Below are 20413 nucleotides of genomic sequence, written 5' to 3' on the forward strand. Positions count from 1 at the left end.
AAGAGGACTGGCCACCTCTCAGAGCCTGGTTCCTCTCTAGGTTTCTTCCTAGGTTCTGGCCTTTCTAGGGAGGTTTTCCTAGCCACAGTGCTTCTACATCTGCATTGCTTGCTGTTTGTGGTTTTAGGCTTTGTTTCTGTACAGGACTGACATTGGCTGATGTAAGAAAGGCTTTATAAAAACATTGGATTGATTGATTGATTGATTGATTGATTGATTGATTGATTGATTGATTGAAGAAGGAAGACAGAGATTTGTCGAGCAACGTAAAAAATGACCAAATATCCAACTTTTTCAAGGACTATAAGAAAGCAGGTGTCACACCCTGATCTGTTTCACCTGTCTTTGTGCTTGTCTCCACCCCCAACCAGGTGTCGCCCATCTTGCCCATTATCCCCAGTGTATTTATACCTGTGTTCTCTGTTCCCAGTTCGTTGTGTTCATCAAGCCTACCAGCGGTTTTCCCCTTGCTCCTGTCTTTTTCTAGTTCCTTGGTTTGCCCATTCTGCCTGCAGTTCTGTACCTTGTCCCACCACTTCGGAGTATTGACCTATGCCTGCCCTTGACCTGTTGTGCTGCCTTCCCCCTGTTCTAGTAATAAACTTTTGTTACTTCGACACTGTCTGGGTCTTCTCCTGAAACGTGATAGCAGGGCAGTCTTGAATAGCCATTAGAAGCATGTTGTACTACATTGTCAGGTGATTGAGTGTATTGACCTTCCTTAGCAAACCTTGAGCTGTCCACATATCAAATAGGCTTCTACATGTCCCTGGCCCAGATGTCATTTAAAAGATGGCATCATCTCATACATTTCTGTGTCAGCCTGTCATAGGGAAGGGAAAAGGGAATACTTATTCACTGTGACATAAACATACTCTGTGAAAGCCATATTTGGCCCCGAAAAAAATCAATCTAATCTGGTTTTCATGATCATGTAACGCTCCTTCAAAAATATGCCTAGTAGATGAAACATTTGTGAATGTCACGTCTACACCTGCTCCGGTGCTCGACGTCTCCGGTTTACTAACCACCGGTCCTGGCAACCCATTACGTGCACCTGGCAACCCTCATTAAGCACACCTGCGCACCGTCATGAGGCACACCTGGATTTCATCACTACCCTGATTACTCCCCCTGTTATCTAGCACTCCCTAGCATCACTCTTCAGGCAGTATTAGTTCTGTGTTCATGTCCAGACGATTCTCTTGTTTTGTATCGCTCTGTATATTATTAAACTCAGCACCTGCTTCCTGTCTCCCAGCGTCATCGTTACAGTGAAGTTGTTTGAAATAACTCATTCAACTAACAGTCTGCAATATCCATTTTGGCAGATGCACGACTGTTTTCTCATAGTCTCCTTCGGTACGTAGTGCTGTTACAGATATGTGAATCATTTGTCATTGGTCGTCACATTATGGGTTTTCTGAATCAGCTGGGAATTAACAGGATCATCTGTCCTGTGTGTGTGCGGCAGTATGTGTGTTGGTGAACTGATGCTCGCAGTCCCACTGGTACTATAGTTACAGCCAAACCACCCATCCCTCCCATCTCATTACATTGCCAAGACAAGGTGATTTAGTTAATTGCCTCATTTGTAGATTGAAATATTACACATGGTATGTACTGTACAATGGGCCATTTTGAGTACAAATGAATGGTCTTGTGCTGAATAGATGTATTTTTTTCCCCCCTGCAGGTCGGAGATGTGGCAAGTCTCCAGACAAGTGATAAAACCACAATCTCTTGTTTTTTTGTTTTTTGGACACAACAACAATCTTGTACTATATTTTCTCTTTGCTCAGGGTGTGACCTTGAATGGTCAACTGAACGGTTATGGCGTCCATTAGTATGACATCCTGGGGTTGAATGTTGGCCTATAAAAGCCAGACGTGGTGTTTAAAAACAACATCAACAAACAGAACACAAACCTCTCCAAGCTGTGGCATTGTCCTGGACGGTGACCGTGGCATGAGAAAGTCCTGTTGGGGAATTTGGTCGTGCAATGCTCTCTGTCGATTGCTTTAGAGTTGAAAGAAAGCCAGGATTTCCTAATGCTGAGAATGGGGAGCTCTCAACAGATTGATCTGCAACAGGGGACAGCCCATTCTTTAGAACAGGCAGCAGACTAGAAACATAGAGCTGTGGAGTGGTGTGGGAGAACAGAGAGCCTGAGAAAGCCTCTTCAGCTGGGGTACGAGAGGGAGAGGTACAGACCTGTTGAACAGCCACTGACTGACTACATCCTGTTTGTCTTCCAATAGCAGCCCATCATGGACCCCTTCTACCTAGACATACACATGGGTGAGTCAGTGTGCTCTGATTCAATTCACTAAATACATTTTAAGATCATTTCCAATTGAGAGAACTTATGCAGCGTTTACCATGAATGCAGTCTCTGCTAAAGCGGCAACATTGCCTTTAAATTTCAATCACGCTGTTATGTGGATTTAATAGAGCCCTTAGTCTGAGGAGGTTTCTGTCTGTGGTGCTCTCTGTGGTCATCATGTGGTTTGTTAGGTTTGTTATGGTCTATGACATGGAAGTAGCAGGAAATAATAATGCCCAAAACTGTGTTTGATGGGGTTTGTGTTTGTAAGAATAGGTTCATGGGTGGTTTGGCTAGATTGTATCCTTTTCATTTGGCATGAGTTCTATCATCATGTGACTGTAACTTCTATCTGTATCTGCCCATCACAATGTATTAAAATAGAGTTTTCAAACACTGCAATAATCAGTAATGCATGGATAACCTGCATAGCCTCAAAACAGACAAGATTGCTGGTTTCTGGTACTAAGACGTGAATATACTTTATGTGTATACTGTACTGTTGGTAAATGGCGAGCCCAGATGTGTCAAATGCCTGTGAAATACTGTAGGCCTATTTACTTAGGAGCTAGATTTATAAACCCACTGTGGTATTATATGGCTTTATGATTTCAATAAACTAACTATAGCAGGGCTGTTTGTCAAGTAAGCATTTAACAGACAGGAGGTGTAAAACTTGCACTATGATCCATGCTTTAACTGAGCCATTTGGCCTATCAACCAGGCTCAAGACAGAGGGGAGGGGAGGGGGGACTATACAGCTGAATACATTCTAGCACATAAATAGTGTCTGTCTGACAGGGGTTTGGCAGGATGGACCTCGGGGAAGCGCTTGTGTGTTTGTCGAGGGGCTTCAGAGTATTGATTTTGCAAGGGGGGCTGGCACGGGCCTCTGGAATGTGAGCTGCCTGCCGCCGTTGCAATAGCCATGGTGGTTTTCAGAGGGCAGTGTAGGCTGCTTTGACCAGACGACTGCTGTGCGGAACACGGTAGTCCCTGGTCTATGGAACATGTAACAGAAGCGAGGTTTGGTATTACCTGGTCAAGGATTTTATATCCGTTTTACAATATAATTAATATTTCATGCAAAAATCAGAGGGCAATGCTATGGAATATGTCCTGCCAATATTCCAAATAAAACTACCTCAAGTACAGGCCAAGAAAAGTGAATGTGATTCGTTGCCTCTAATTGTACGGTAGTCAGGGTGCACTTTTAATTTTTATTTTACGAGATATTTTTCTTTCAGTGAAATCTGCTCACTTTCGTTCTGTTTCCTCAGCTCAGCAAAATGTCAACTTCCTTTGGAAACCCCACATATTATCCAAGTTAGAAATCTTAACGGGACTCAAGGATTGTTGATGCAAGTGTGTAGTCTACAATTTCACCATAACAATTTAATTTCATCATACTCTCTGGAGATTAGAAAATCATTCTAATGTGAAGTGACTGCTAAACTAATGTGGTAAGATAGAACATGTAGAAATGCAGACGTTCATGTCATAGGCCTCAAATAAATACAATCTCATCCACTTAGTCAGACTCTATGCTCTCTCCTGCCCAGCTGTTTGACATTTCACTCTCCGGAGTTTATGATAACAAATTGGTCAATCATATTCCACCATGCTACGAATGTCATTTATCAAATCTTTCATACATAGACATTGCTTTTCATTTCATTTTGGAAATTGAAAGTGTTATACCGTGAGGAAAAAATTGCTACGCTCATGTAAAAGCCCCGGTCAGCATTATGCTGAAATGACCTATTTGAATTTCATCAGATTTAATCTCCGGTAATACAGTGGCCAGGATAATGTCAACCAAATTCATGCTGTATTACTGCACAGTGGTCCTGAAATGTAGTGGTAATTGCTGGTACATGTACCTTTTTACATAGAAGCCACAATATGACAAATGAAAAAATACCTTTTAAAAGCATAATACGAAGGACCTAGTATTTTCAATGTTTTCTTACCTCTGCTCTCTATTTTTCTTATACTGTACCTCCACCTGCTACCTCCATGTCATCTCTCTCCTCTCTCTCTTTTCTCTCTTCACCTCTCTCTCTCTCCCTCCATCACTCCACTCCTCTCTCACTCCCCCCTCTCTCTCTGGTGTGGAAAGTTTGTTGTCAGGCAGGCAGGCAACAGTGTCAGGGGGCTGGGTAGTATTGATCGGAGGAGTGTGTGATGATTATGGGCTGTGACAGCCCACCGTGTGGACCTGCTCAGGGATGAGCCCGCCCCCGCGCCCTATCTCCCATATGAGAGGCCCGGGATCACTCTTGCACAGCCTGCATCATTCTACACGAATCACTGCCCTCGGGGACGGCATGCGCTGCAGCAGGCGCAGGGGAAAGTAGCACTGGGAGGTATGGGAAGAGGCTCTGTCTGTCTACAGTGTGTTCGGGAGAGGTTCTGGAAACTTGAGTACAAATCAAATCAAATGTTATTTGTCACATACACATGGTTAGCAGATGTTAATGCGAGTGTAGCGAAATGCTTGTGCTTCTAGTTCCGACCATGCAGTAATATCTAACAAGTAATCTGACCTAACAATTTCACAACTACCTTATACACACAAGTGTAAAGGAATTAATAAGAATATGTACATAAAAATATATGAATGGGTGATGGCTGAACGGCATAGGCAAGATGCAGTCGATGGTATAGAGTACAATATATGAGATGAGTAATGTAGGGTATGTAAACATTATATATAATGTGTCATTGTTTAAAGTGGCTAGTGATACATTTATTACATAAATGGCTAGAGTTGAGTCAGTATGTTGGCAGCAGCCACTCAATGTTAGTGATGGCTGTTTAACAGTCTGATGGCATTGAGATAGAAGCTGTTTTTCAGTCTCTCGTTCCCAGCTTTGATGCACCTGGACTGACCTCGCCACCTGGATGATAGCGGGGTGAACAGGCAGTGGCTCCGGTGGTTGTTGTCCTTGATGATCTTTTTGGCCTTCCTGTTAAATCGGGTGGTGTAGGTGTCCTGGAAGGCAGGTAGTTTGCCCCCGGTGATGCGTTGTGTAGACCTCACTACCCTCTGGAGAGCCTTACGGTTGTGGGCGGAGCAGTTGCCCTACCAGGCGGTGAAAGAGCCCGACAGGATGCTCTCGATTGTGCATCTGTAAAAGTTTGAGTGATTTTGGTGACAAGGCGCTGCTGCGCCTTCTTCACCACGCTGTCTGTGAGGGTGGACCATTTCAGTTTTGTCTGTGATGTGTACGCCGAGGAACTTAAAACTTTCCACCCTCTCCACTACTGTCCCGTTGATGTGGATAGGGGGCTGCTCTCTCTGTTGTTTCTCGAAGTCCACGATCATCTCCTTTGTTTTGTTGACATTGAGTATGAGGTTATTTTCCTGACACCACACTCCCGAGGGCCCTCACCTCCTCCCTGTAGGCCGTCTCGTCGTTGTTGGTAATCAAGCCTACCACTGTAGTGTCGTCTGCAAACTTGATGATTGAGTTGGAGGCGTGCATGGCCACGCAGTCATGGGTGAACAGGGAGTACAGGAGAAGGCTGAGAATGCACCCTTGTGGGGCCCCAGTGTTGAGGATCAGCGGGGTGGAGGTGTTGTTACCTACCCTCACCACCTGGGGGAGGCCCGTCAGGAAGTTCAGGACCCAGTTGCACAGGGCGGGGTCGAGACCCAGGGTCTCGAGCTTAATGACAAGTTTGGAGGGTACTATGGTGTTAATTACTGAGCTGTAGTTTATGAACAGCATTCTTACATAGGTATTCCTCTTGTCCAGATGGGTTAGGGCAGTGTGTTTGCGTTTGCGTCGTCTGTGGACCTATTGGCGCGATAAGCACAGTACAGTGGAATGTCATGAGTTTCTAGTGCATTTAGATACATTTCAGATAATCCATTGTGATTCTGGCTAAAGAAATCAGGATTTTCATAAGGGTACTTATGTGCTCTGACAGTCTGATCTGTTGCTGCACTAGAAATAAATGGTACCACTTTGACATCAATTACTCCATTAACGCGGCAGGGTAGCCTCGTGTTTAGAGCATTGGACTAGTAACTGAAAGGTTGCAAGTTCAAATCCCCGAGCTGACAAGGGACATATCTGTCGTTCTGCCCCTGAACAAGCAGTTAACCCATTGTTTCTAGGCTGTCATTGAAAATAAGAATTTGTTCTTAACTGACTTACCTAGTTAAATAAAGGTTAAAAAAAAATGCAAACAGAAGATGTCAGTATTTCAGAAACACACATCTCTCAGCTTAAGCTGTGTTAGACAATGTTGGTGTATTTTACCTCAAGTAGACCTATCTTTTTGTCTTAGCTTACCTTCCAAACAGAAGAAACAACTTTAGACAGGCTCTCCAACTTGATGGGTGTTCTGCTTTGGATTTGGACTCGTACTGAGTGATTTATGCAGAGTTGAATGAGAAACAAACGTTGTGGCTCTTGCATCCTCTGGTACTGTGAGTAATCTCACTATGTGTACTGTTCAGGGCCCAAACTAATGAGAGGGATTGACTGAAGGCTTTCAAATGAAATCCATTTCAAACACTAAAGCTCGCTGTTCTGCCTGTGGAAGCAGTCAGTATGACCGCTAGTATAATTTAATCCAAACGTGTTTGGTTTGATTGTCCACTTGTGCTCTTTTGCTGTTGAAAAGGTTATGTGAACCACACAAGCCCTGACAGAAAACAGCTTTGTGTTTTGTTCGATCTCAAGTCTACAGTTCGTCGATTTCATTCTGCTTTCTTTGGTCTGCTGAAGACAGAGGAGGGTAGAGAAAGAAAAACGGAATAGAAAAGAGAGAGAAACAGAATACAAGATAAACACAGAAAGAAAATGTTACACTGCCAGCATACTGCCTGTGTTTTTTAACAAAGCCTTTTTATACAATGCTGCTCATTTCACAAATGGATAAAAATGTGTAATTGCATTTTAATGAGGATTACGGCTGGGAATCGAGATCGGTGAATGAGAGACGGGTTCTATGCTGAGGGGACAGAAATGTGCATTGTGCTAACTGAAGGTCGCTTCTGTAAAGAATGGATGCGGGATAGATTGACCATGTCACTTTTTGATCTGCTTTAGGTCAGGGCCAAACAAGATTGTCATCATTATAGAAGTTTTGTTTTCTTTAGTATTTGGACTGAAATGCATGTTATATGGGCTGGCATGAAAGACAGAAATAGTAGCTTGTAGGCTACCTTTCTAACCAAACTGGAGAAACAAACGAAACTGAAATAAATATAGCCCTAACAAAATGTGGAATAAAATGTTTAGTTGTTTATGTTGACATCTTCAGGCTTACTATTCTCATTGAATCGTGGACAGGGTTAGCAATCATCATTTTATTGTAATTCATTGGTTCTGTGGGTGTGGATTTGCTGAGAACTAACTGAAAACCAAATAATTACATTGCGGTTCGGGATGGGCACGGTTAATCAATATCCGGATATCAGAACAGAGGTTAGTTGAGGTACATTCTTGGCCAAATTGGTTTGGGTACTTTCAGTTACTGATGAAACAGGAAAACACTCAAAGTAGGCCTTAAGAAGTCCTTGGAAATCTAATTTATAAGCCTATTCTCCTCATGTTGTTAAACCAGAAGAAACAAACTTGTGCTGAAATAGAAAACTCAAGTCTCGAGGACTGAGATTAGGCTCTTAAGAGACTCAGTTTGAAGGAAAGTGAAGAATGATGACCTTTACATTCTAATAGGTTTAATCAGAATTGGATGTTATTTAAGTATGAGGGAACAGTTGTTTGGAGCAAGTACCTTATTATGGAACATAAAGGCCCCATGCAGCCAAAAATTTGATTTTTCTGTGTTTAGAAAAATAATGTGAAATGGTGATAATGCCCTTTCAGTGTAAGAGCTGTTTGAAAAGACCTGAAATTTCAGCCTGTATTGATGGGATGGAGTTTTGGCTTGCCTGGTGACATTAATTAATAGTTAAGTAGTTAATAGACCAATAAGAATAGAGTTACAAACCTGTCTGCCAATAACAGATCATTTTAAGTTTTCCACTCCCCACTCCCAGACAGTTAATAATAATAATATAATAATAATAATAATAATAATATTATAGTATAATATGCTAGAGAAATGTATTTTTGCTAAGAAGCTATTTTTGTTTCTTTTTGACCATATTAATTGAAAACAATCACAGTAAGTTACTTAATTGTTAACCATAAATGATTCGATATTGAGAGAGAACTGTCTGCACTGGACCTTTATATACAGTGGGGAGAACAAGTATTTGATTTGACGATTTTGCACTTTTGGCTCCAGGTCATCTACAAGTCCATGCTAGGTAAAGCTCCGCCTTATCTCAGTTCACTGGTCACGATGGCAACACCCATCCGTAGCACGCGCTCCAGCAGGTGTATCTCACTGATCATCCCTAAAGCCAACACCTCATTTGGCCGCCTTTTTACTCTGCTGCCTGTGACTGGAACATAAAAATCGCTGAAGTTGGAGACTTTTATCTCCCTCACCAACTTCAAACATCAGCTATCCGAGCAGCTAACCGATCGCTGCAGCTGTACATAGTCTATTGGTAAATAGCTCACCCTTTTTCACCTACCTCATTCCCATACTGTTTTTATACTGTTTTTATTTATTTACTTTTCTGCTCTTTTGCACACCAATATCTCTACCTGTACATGCCCATCTGATCATTTATCACCAGTGTTAATCTGCAAAATTGTATTATTCGCCTACCTCCTCATGCCTTTTGCACACATTGTATATAGACTGCCCATTTTTTTCTACTGTGTTATTGACTTGCTAAATTGTTTACTCCATGTGTAACTCTGTGTTGTCTGTTCACACTGCTATGTTTATCTTGGCCAGGTCAAATGAGAACTTGTTCTCAACTAGCCTACCTGGTTAAATAAAGTGAAATAAAAAAATAAATAAATAAAATTTCCGACTTACAAAGCATGTAGAGGTCTGTAATTTTTTTTTATCATAGGTACACTTCGACTGTGAGAGCTAGAATGTAAAACAAAAATCCAGAAAATCACATTGTATGATTTTTAAGTAATTAATTAGCATTTTATTGCATGACATAAGTATTTGATCACCTACCAACCAGTAAGAATTCCGGCTTTCACAGACCTGTTAGTCTATCTTTAAGAATCCCTCCTGTTCTCCACTCATTACCTGTATTAACTGCACCTGTTTGAACTCGTTACCTGTATAAAAGACACCTGTCCACACACTCAATCAAACAGACTCCAACCTCTCCACAATGGCCAAGACCAGAGAGCTGTGTAAGGACATCAGGGATAAAATTGTAGGCCAGCACAAGGCTGGGATCGACTACAGGACAATAGGCAAGCAGCTTGGTGAGAAGGCAACAACTGTTGGCGCAATTATTAGAAAATGGAAAAAGTTCAAGATGAAGGTCAATCACCCTCGGTCTGGGGCTCCATGCCAGATCTCACCTCGTGGTGCATCAATGATCATGAGGAAGGTGAGGGATCAGCCCAGAACTTCGCTGCAGGACCTGGTCAATGACCTGAAGAGAGCTGGGACCACAGTTTCAAAGAAAACCATTAGTAACACACTACGCCGTCATGGATTAAAATCCTGCAGCGCACGCAAGGTCCCCCTGCTCAAGCCAGCGCATGTCCACGCCCGTCTGAAGTTTGCCAATGACCATCTGGATGATCCAGAGGAGGAATGGGAGAAGGTCATGTGGTCTGATAAGACAAAAAATAGAGCTTTTTGGTCTAAACTCCACTTGCCGTGTTTGGAGGAAGAAGAATGATGAGTACAACCCCAAGAACACCATCCCAACCGTGATGCATGGAGGTGGAAACATCATTCTTTGGGGATGCTTTTCTGCAAAGGGGACAGGACGACTGCACCGTATTGAGGGGAGGATGGATGGGGCCATGTATCGCGAGAGCTTGGCCAACCACCTCCTTCCCTCAGTAAGAACATTGAAGATGGGTCGTGGCTGGGTCTTCCAGCATGAAACAACCCGAAACACACAGCCAAGGCAACTAAGGAGTGGCTCCGTAAGAAGCATCTCAAGGTCCTGGAGTGGTCTAGCCAATCTCCAGACCTGAACCCAATAGAAAATCTTTGGAGGGAGCTGAAAGTCCGTATTGCCCAGCGACAGCCCCGAAACCTGAAGGATCTTGAGAAGGTCTGTATGGAGGAGTGGGCCAAAATCCCTGCTGCAGTATGTGCAAACCTGGTCAAGAACTACAGGAAACGTATGATCTCTGTAATTGCAAACAAAGGTTTCTGTACCAAATATTAAGTTCTGCTTTTCTGATGTATCAAATACTTATGTCATGCAATAAAATGCAAATGAATTACTTAAAAATCATTCAATGTCATTTTCTGGAATTTTGCTTTAGATTCCGTCGCTCACAGGTGAAGTGTACCTATGATATAAATTACAGACCTCTACATGCTTTGTAAGTAGGAAAACCTGCAAAATCGTCAGTGTATCAAATACTTGTTCTCCCCACTGTATACAGTACTGTTGGTGTATTCATTCTGCCAATTCTATTGAAAATGTTTCTTAAAAATAAGCAAATGGAACGGGATAAACATACCTGAATTTGTCCAATAGAAACTCTCATTAGCAACTGATGTACTAATGATTACACCTTAGATCAGCTAGATACAGTTGAAGTCGGAGGTTAACATACACCTTAGCCAAATACATTTAAACTCAGTTTTTCACAATTCCTGACATTAATCCTAGAAAACATTCCCTGTCTTAGGTTAGTTAGGATAACCACTTTATTTTAAGAATGTGAAATTTCAGAATAATAGTAGAGTGATTGATTTATTTGAGCTTTTATTCATTTCATCACATTCCCAGTGGGTTCACACACACTCAATTAGAATTTCGTAGCATTGCCTTTAAATTGTTTAACTTGGGTCAAACGTTTCGGGTAGTCTTCCACAAGCTTCCCACAATAAGTTGGGTGAATTTTGGCCTATTCCTCTTGATAGAGCTGGTGTAACTGAGTCAGGTTTGTAGGCTTCCTTGCTCACACACGCTCCTTCAGTTCTGCCCACACATTTTCTGTAGGATTGAGGTCAGGGCTTTGTGATGGCCACTCCAATACCTTCACTTTGTTTTCCTTAAGTCATTTTGCCACAACTTTGGAAGTATGCTTGGGGTCATTTTTCCATTTGGAAGACTAATTTGCAAACAAACTTTAACTTCCTGACTGATGTCTTGAGATGTTGCTTCAATATATCCACACGATTGTCCTGCCTCATGATGCCATCTATTTTGTGAAGTGCACCAGTCCCTACTGCAGCAAAGCACCCCCACAACATGATGCTGCCACCCCATGCTTCACGGTTGGGATGGTGTTCTTCGGCTTGCAAGCCTTCCCATTTTTCCTACAAACATAACGATGGTCATTATGTCCACACAGTTCTATTTTTGTTTCATCAGACCAGAGGACATTTCTCCAAAAAGTATGATCTCTCTCCCCATATGCAGTTGCAAACCGTAGTCTGGCTTTTTATGGCGATTTTGGAGCAGTGGCTTCTTCCTTAATGAGTGGCCTTTCAGGTTATGTCGATATAGGACTCATTTTACTGTGGATATAACTACTATTGTACCTGTTTCCTCCAGCATCTTCACAAGGTCCTTTGCTGTTGTTCTGGGATTGATTTGCACTTTTTGCACCAAAGTACATTCATCTCTAGGAAACAGAACGCGTCTCCATCCTGAGCGGTATGACGGCTGCGTGGTCCCATGGTGTTTATACTTGCATACTATTGTTTGTACAGATGAACGTGATACCTTCAAGCATTTGGAAATTGCTCCCAAGGATGAACCAGACTTTTGGAGGTCTAAAATGTATTGGCTGATTTCTTTTGATTGTCCCATCATGTCAAGCAAAGAGGCACTGAGTTTGAAGGTAGGCCTTGAAATACACTTCTCAAAAAAATAAAGGGAACACTTAAACAACACAATGTAACTCCAAGTCAATCACACTTCTGTGAAATCAAACTGTCCACTTAGGAAGCATCACTGATTGACTGATTGGAAATGATAGGCAATTAGCAAGACCCCCAATAAAGGAGTGGTTCTGCAGGTGGTGACTGACCACTGACCACTTCTCAGTTCCTATGCTTCCTGGCTGATGTTTTGGTCACTTTTGAATGCTGGCGGTGCTTTCACTCTAGTGGTAGCAAGAGACGGAGTCTACAACCAACACAAGTGCCTCAGGTAGTGCAGCTCATTCAGGATGGGACATTAATGCGAGCTGTGGCAAGAAGGTTTGCTGTGTCTGTCAGCGTAGTGTCCAGAGCATGGAGGCGCTACCAGGAGACAGGCCAGTACATCAGGAGACGTGGAGGAGGCCGTAGGAGGGCAACAACCCAGCAACAGGACCGCTACCTCCGCCTTTGTGCAAGGAGGAGCAGGAGGAGTACTGCCAGAGCCCTGCAAAATGACCTCCAGCAGGCCTCAAATGTGCATGTGTCTGCTCAAACGGTCAGAAACAGACTCCATGAGGGTGGTATGAGGGCCCGATGTCCACAGGTGGGGGTTGTGCTTACAGCCCAACACCGTGCAGGACGTTTGACATTTGCCAGAGAACACCAAGATTGGCAAATTCGCCACTGGTGCCCTGTGCTCTTCACAGATGAAAGCAGATTCACACTGAGCACGTTTGACAGAAGTGACAGAATCTGGAGACGCCGTGAAGAACGTTCTGCTCCCAGCAACATCCTCCAGCATGACCGGTTTGGCGGTGGGTCAGTCATTGTGTGGGGTGGCATTTCTTTGGGGGGCCGCACAGCCCTCCATGTGCTCGCCAGAGGTAGCCTGACTGCTATTAGGTACCGAGATGAGACCCTCAGACCCCTTGTGAGACCATATGCTGGTGCGGTTGGCCCTGGGTTCCTCCTAATGCAAGACAATGCTGGCCCTCATGTGGTTGGGGTGTGTCAGCAGTTCCTGCAAGAGGAAGGCATTGATGGACTGGCCCGCCCGTTCCCCAGACCTGAATCCAATTGAGCACATCTGGGACATCATGTCTTGCTCCATCCACCACAGAGGCACTGAGGCACTGCACCACAGGCTGTCCAGGAGTTGGCGGATGCTTTAGTCCAGGTCTGGGAGGAGATCCCTCAGGAGACCATCCGCCACCTCATCAGGAGCATGCCCAGGCATTGTAGGGAGGTCATACAGGCATGTGGAGGCCACACACACTACTGGGCCTCATTTTGACTTGTTTTAAGGACATTACATCAAAGTTGGATCACCCTGTAGATGTGGTTTTCCATTTTTAAGTGTGACTCCAAATCCAGACCTCCATGGGTTGATTAACTTTGATTTCCATTGATCATTTTTGTGTGATTTTGTTGTCAGCACATTCAACTATGCAAAGAAATAAGTATTTAATAAGAATATTTAATTCATTCAGATCTAGGATGTTATTTTAGTGTTCCCTTTATTTTTTTTAGCAGTGTACATCCACAGGTACACCTCCAATTGACTCAAATGGTGTAATGTGTCTGTGTGTAGCTGGTGAGATGAGGACCGCAGATATGAGTAATGAAAGCAATTTTACTCAAATATAACAATACACATCGTATAAATAAAAGGCCACAAAGACGGACCCCAATACAATAAACAATTACTCACAAACAATCATGGGGGAACAGAGGGTTAAATAATGAACAAGTAATTGAGGAATTGAAACCAGGTGTGAAAGACAAAGACAAAGACAAAACAAATGGAAAATGAAAAGTGGATCGGCGATGGCTGGAAGGCCGGTGACGTCGACCACCGTACGCTGCCCGAACAAGGAGAGGGACCGACTTTGATGGAAGTCGTGACAAATTATGTCAATTAACCCATCAGAAACTTCTAAAGCCATGACATCATTTTGGGGAATTTTCCAAGCTGTTTAAAGGCACAGTCAACTTAGTGTTGTTAAACTTCTGACCCACTGGAATTGTGGTCCAGTGAATTATAAGTGAAGTAATCTGTCTGTAAACAATTGTTGAAAAAATTACTTGTGTCATGCACAAAGTAGATGTCCTAACCGACTTGCCCAAACTATAGTTTGATAACTAGAAATTTGCAGAGTGGTTGTAAAACTTGTTTTAACTACTCCAACCTAGGTGTATGTAAACTTCTGTCTTCAACTGTATATAATCTTCCTATACCTACAGTATATGCACTGGTCCTTGTGAGGTCCATAGATGAGAAAAGCAGTTGGCCCAGAGGTTGGCGTCACAAAAATAAGTCTACCCAAAAGAGCAGTTAGATTTATCACATCTTGTATCACAGACCTTATCTATCTTAACAGCTGTGGATGGATCCAGCTGGCTTCTGTGTGAACGTTACACACCAAAGAGGGACTATCCCCTCGACTTGACTGAGGAGGAGGAATGGAGGATGAACATATCGATGTAGCAGATATAAAGCCGGTTTGATCCAGATTTGCCAGACCACCACCACCCCAAGGCTGGGCTCCCACCCAATCAGCCAGGCCAGGTTGTGACTAACTCTAAGCAGCCCAGGGAAAGAGGTTGAAGCCGAGAGAAAATCAATCCCAACTACCTGGAATCAACAGCAATAATGGAGACGCTCTTGTTTGGCCCTGACCTCGAGCAGACAAATGACGGAAGACGTGAGGAATCCATCCTGCTGGCTGGAGGCGTGGCAAAAGGAGCCAAGGACAGCAAATGAAATGTAATTCCATCAAGTTGATGAGCGCCTGTTTATGAGCTGATTCATGACTCAAGATCCATTTTGTCAAATTATTCGTCCGGTGATGAATAATCCATTTCAGAATGAAATGTTACCCTTTTGTCTTGGTTGACACTTGAACCCCTCTAGTAAACCATAAACATTTTTTTTTGCGTCATACGTTCTTTGTTAACACAGTCATTAACACAGACTTTGTGCTGTCAGTCAGCGGGCCAATAATTGACTGTGTGACTGCAGTGTTTATTTATGAAATACTGTCTGATGTTTGTCTGACTACAGCTAACTTCGACATGCTCCTTAAAGCTGACCTTGCCCATCTGGTTTAATAAGCACCAGTTTAGCTTTCATATGGTATCTCATCAACAGCATATGACACAGTTAATCAAGAATAATCTCCATCTCCTAATAACCCTAGGGATGGTGTGGGCTTTCCCAATGTATCGCTTATGTTCGACAGCAATGGGAATTATTGCTAGTGCTTGAAAGTGTGATAAAATAACAGAAAGTGAGAGTTCTGTTTGAAGAAAGAAGCTTAGCACAGTGGGGAAATGGGCCCCAGCAGAGTGTCATTTCCCCTTAGAATGGAGAGCAATTAGTCAACGCACATTAATGACTGACAAGTCCCGCGTGGTTGCCTGCCGCATCGCAGCTGATCACATCTTTATTTGGTTTAATATCACAATGCTGAGGGGCGGCAGCACAATATCACAGAGGAAGAGAGAGAGAAGGAGGAGGCAGAGGATAGGAGAGAGGGGTAGATTAAGATAGTAAAGGTGGAGAAAAGGAAGAGATGATGGAGAAATGATGAAAACCAACAAACATGTAGCTTTACTAAAATGTGCCTTCATCAGAACTGTGAATTTTTAACATGACAGATGAATTAGATTTCCAGTTCAGCAGAGGTATTATCTTTCTCCAGCAATCCCTCTCTCCCTCCCTCTCTCCCTCCCTCTCTCCGTCCTTCTGGATCCCAGTCAACATACTTAATCCCATATCTTTCCATTGACTCATGCTGCTAGCATGACTGTGGTTCTTATCTGACCAACACTACATTACACCATCTAACTGTTTCTCTTTCTGTTTTGCATCAGAAGCATGATTTGCTGGACCCCGTGACATTTGACAAAGGAGGCATTTAGGCAAAGGCAGTTAAATGTAGCCATGTCTCAATTAAACCGCTTTGCCACAACGAAAGAGAGTACGGATATTGGAGTTGTGATATGAGATTCATGAAATGGAAATCAATGTCCTGAATATGTGACACACTATCTTTGTGAAAGAGTGTTAATATTGGACGTCTGCCATGAATATCAATTGTGCAGATCTGTTTGTAATTATTTTCCATGTGTCACCATTTGATCAGCAAACTACCAAAAGCTGTGGTGATGGTGAAAAGCTTCAAGTTCCTCAGCGTGCACATCACTGAAGACCTGAAATGGTTCATCCACACAGACAGTGTGGTGAAGAAGGCGCAACAGCGCCTCTTCAACCTCAGGAGTTGCACCGTCCGCTATCCGCAGGGCTCTCTCTCTTGGTGGTGCAGTCAGCCCAATGCATCACTGGGGGTACACTGCCTGTCCTCCAGGCACCCGGTGTCACAGGAAGGCCAAGAAGATCATCAAGGACCTCAGCTATCCGAGCCACGGCCTGTTCACCCCGCTACCATCTCGAAGGCAAAGACAGTACAGGTGCATCAAAGCTGGGACCGAAAGACTGAAAAATTGCTTCTATCTCCAGGCCATCAGACTGTTAATAGTCACCTCTTGCCGGCCTCCGTCCAGTCACTGTTACCAGCCGACTACCACCCGGTACTCTATCCTGCACGTTAGAGACTGCTGCCCTATATGTGCATACAGTAGTCATTGAACACTGGTCACTTGAATTATATTTACGTACTGTTTAACCCACTTCATATGTACACTGAGTATACAAAACATTAGGAACACCTGCTCTTTGCATGACAGACTGTACAGGTGAATCCAGGTGAACGCTATAATCCCTTATTGATGTAAATCCACTTCAATGTAGATGAAGGGGAGGAGACAGGTTAAAGAAAGATTAAGACTTGAGACAATGGAGACATGGATTGTGTAAGTGTGCCATTCAGAGGGTGAATAGACAAGACACAATATTTAAGTGCCTTTGAACGGGGTATGTAGTAGGTGCCAGGCGTACAGGTTTGTGTCAAGAACTGCACCGCTGCTGGGTTTTTCACATTCAACAGTTTCCTGTGTGTATCCACAATGCTCCACCACCCAAAGGACATCCAGCCAACTTGACATAACTGTGGGAAGCATTGAAGTCAATATGGGCCATCATCCTTGTGGAACGCTTTTGACACATTGTAGATAGAGTCCATGCCCTGATGAATTGAGGCTGTTCTGATGGCAAAAGGGGGTGCAACTCAATATTAGGAAGGTGTTCCCAATTATTTGGTATACACAGTGTATGTATTGTATTCTAGCCAACATTCATCCTATATAACTACTGCTGTACACCTATGTTCTATTCATATACTGTCCATACACACCATTATATACATATACTGTACAGTGCCTTCAGAAAGTATTCACAGCCCTTGACTTTTTCCACATTTTGTTGTGTTACAACCTGAATGTAAAATGGATTAAATTGAGAGTTTTTGTCACTGAACTACACACAATACCCCATAATGTATAAGTGCAATTGTGTTTTTTTTACAAAGTAACTCACAATGAAAAGCTGAAATGTCTTGAGTCAATAAGTATTCAACCCCTTTGTTATGGCAAGCTTAAAACAGTTCAGGAGAAAAAAATATAACAATAGGTTGCATGGACTCGCTCTGTGAAATAATAGTGTTTAGCATGATTGTTGAATGAATACCTCAGCTCTGTAAGTTCCCTCAGTCGAGCAGTGAAATTCAAACACAGATTCAACCACAAAGACCATTGAATCTAATGCCTCGCAAAGAAGGGCACCTATTGGTAGATGTGTAATAATTTAAAAAGCAGACATTGAAGATCCATTTGAGCATGGGGAAGTTATTATTTACACTTTGGATGGAGTATCAATACACCCAGTCAACAACAAAGATACAGGCTTCCTTCATAACTCAGTTGCCAGAGAGGAAGGAAACAGCTCAGGGATTTCACCATGAGCTCAATGGTGACTTTAAAACAGGTACAGAATGTAATGGCTGTAATAGGAGAAAACTGAGGATGGATCAACAACATTGTAGTTACTCCACAATACTAAATTGACAGAGTGAAAAGCAGGAAGCCTGTACAGAATACAAAATATTCCAAAACATGCTTCCTGTTTGCAAAAAGGGACTAAAGTAACACTGCAAAAAATGTGGGAAAGCAATTATTTTTTTTGCCCTGAATACAAGCTATTATGTTTGGGGCCAATCCAATAAAACACATTACTGAGTACCACTCTCCATATTTGTAAGCATGGTGTTGACTGCTTCATGTTATGGGAATGCTTGTAATTGTTAAAGACTGGGTAGTTTTTCAGAATAAAAAAGAAATGGAATGGAGATAAGCACAGGCAAAATCCTAGTTCAGTCTGCTTTCCACCAGACACTGGGAGATGAATCCACCTTTCAGCAGGACAATAACCTAAAACACAAGATCAAATCTACACTGGAGTCCCTTACCAAGAAGACAGTGAATGTTCCCGAGTGGCCGAGTTACAGTTTTGACTTAAATCTATGGTAAGACCTGAAAATGATTGTGTAGCAATGATCTACAACCAATTTGACAGAGCTTGAAGAATTTTAATAGAATAAAGGGCAAATGTTGCATAATCCAGGTGTGGAAACTCTTAGAGACTTACCCAGAAAAACTCAGCTGTAATTGCTGCCAAAGGTGATACTACAGTCTTAACACAGGGGTGTGAATACTTATGTAAATTAGATATTTCTGCATTTTGTTTCAATAAATCTGCTACAAAATAAATAAACATGTTTTCACTTTGTCATTATAGGGTATTGTGTGTAGATGGGTGAGAAAATATATCATATTTAATATTTAACATTTTCAATTCAGGCTGCAACACAACAGAATGTGGAATATGAATACTTTCTGAAGGCACTGTATATATATTTATATTCCGGACTGACATTGCTTATTCTGATATTTCTTCATTTTTGTGTGTATTGTTTTGTATTGTTAGGTATTTCTGCACTGTTGGAGCTAGAAACATAAGCATTTCGCTGCACCTGCGATAACATCTGCAAAATATGTGTACGTGACCAGTAAAGTTTGATTTGACTTGATTTAGCTAAATCATATTTGTGGTGGTACAGAAGAGGTACAGTATGAGGTTTATTGAATAAACAGCTTTTTTAGTTTGTTCTCCCTCAGTTCTCCTATCATTCAGTCGCCAAGGCCATCTCTGTTCTGGACTCCTTGCCGGGGAGTTCAAAGAGAGGTCCCTACAGCTGTGGGTCTCCAGAGAAGTCAGAGAGGGCTGGGGAAACCTGGGGGGGGTCACATGGCCCATCACCTGATCAGAGTTACTCAATCGCCACTCATGTCTTGATTTCCCAATGTTCTACCCCGGACTCAAAAATCTTTTCATCAGGCCTGCTGCTTTAATTTGACCCATTGAGACATACCGCCAAATCTACCCTCTCACTCCGCCAATAAAGTTTGATACTCATTGGTGTTTTGAGGATGTTTAAAGTTTTAGTCCGTGCTAATGTGTGATCTGAGGGATTTATATATGGCAATGCAGTGCAGCCTGATGTGTTAAAAGCCGCTAGTGTCTGAAGGGATGATGCAGTATGGAATTGAGGTGACTGCTTGGAATGCTGAGCGGTAAATGTATTGCTCCTTCCATTAGGTCCTGAGTGCTCCGTTTAACTGGGAAAACCTTGGGGAGAAACCTCACACATAAACCAGATTTCACAGAGGAATGGCTAGATGTAAAGAAGAATCATAAAGTTGGAAAATTCCCCTTGTAATTTTTTGGGGTCCAAAGTAATAGCTTTTACATTTTTGAGTGCTTAGATTTGCCCTGGCATGTTTCAAATAGTAAGGACTGGGTTGAAAAGTTAAAGTTGAAATGTATATTTAAACTTTTAAAGGCACTGTGATTCCATCTGGTTATAGTCAAGGATCTTCTGTCCCCTTTAGGAAAAACATACCCTCTCAATACAATAATGCAATATGAACAACCTTGGAAAAGCTTTTTTTATTACAAGAGGTAAGAAAGAAAGAAATCTGTTTATGGAATATCTATGTTATATTAGACTCTTACAAATTTGGTGTGAATCTTTATACATTTTTTTACGACTGCCCGGTCCCGCTTTAAGTGACATGCAGCTTATAAAGGCTTCATAAAGCCATGATAAAGCCTGTATAAACACTACATAAATGTGTTACAAATCATCTATAACC

At 42.4% G+C, this 20413-nt stretch overlaps 1 protein-coding gene across 1 annotated transcript in view; it reads left to right on the forward strand.

The window, feature by feature from the left end:
• Nucleotides 1–1197: 1197 nt before the first annotated feature.
• The window catches only part of rxraa (retinoid X receptor, alpha a), a 244739-nt gene continuing 225523 nt past the window's right edge, over nucleotides 1198–20413 (forward strand). The window contains exons 1-2 of the mRNA XM_052525712.1: nucleotides 1198–1362; nucleotides 1697–2301. Of these exons, the coding sequence (XP_052381672.1) occupies nucleotides 2271–2301 (31 nt within the window). The 5' untranslated portion in view covers nucleotides 1198–1362; nucleotides 1697–2270. The remainder of the gene's footprint in view (nucleotides 1363–1696; nucleotides 2302–20413) is intronic.

This window comes from Oncorhynchus keta, chromosome 9 (genome assembly GCF_023373465.1).
Source record: "Oncorhynchus keta strain PuntledgeMale-10-30-2019 chromosome 9, Oket_V2, whole genome shotgun sequence".
In the NCBI taxonomy this organism is placed as follows: domain Eukaryota; kingdom Metazoa; phylum Chordata; class Actinopteri; order Salmoniformes; family Salmonidae; genus Oncorhynchus; species Oncorhynchus keta.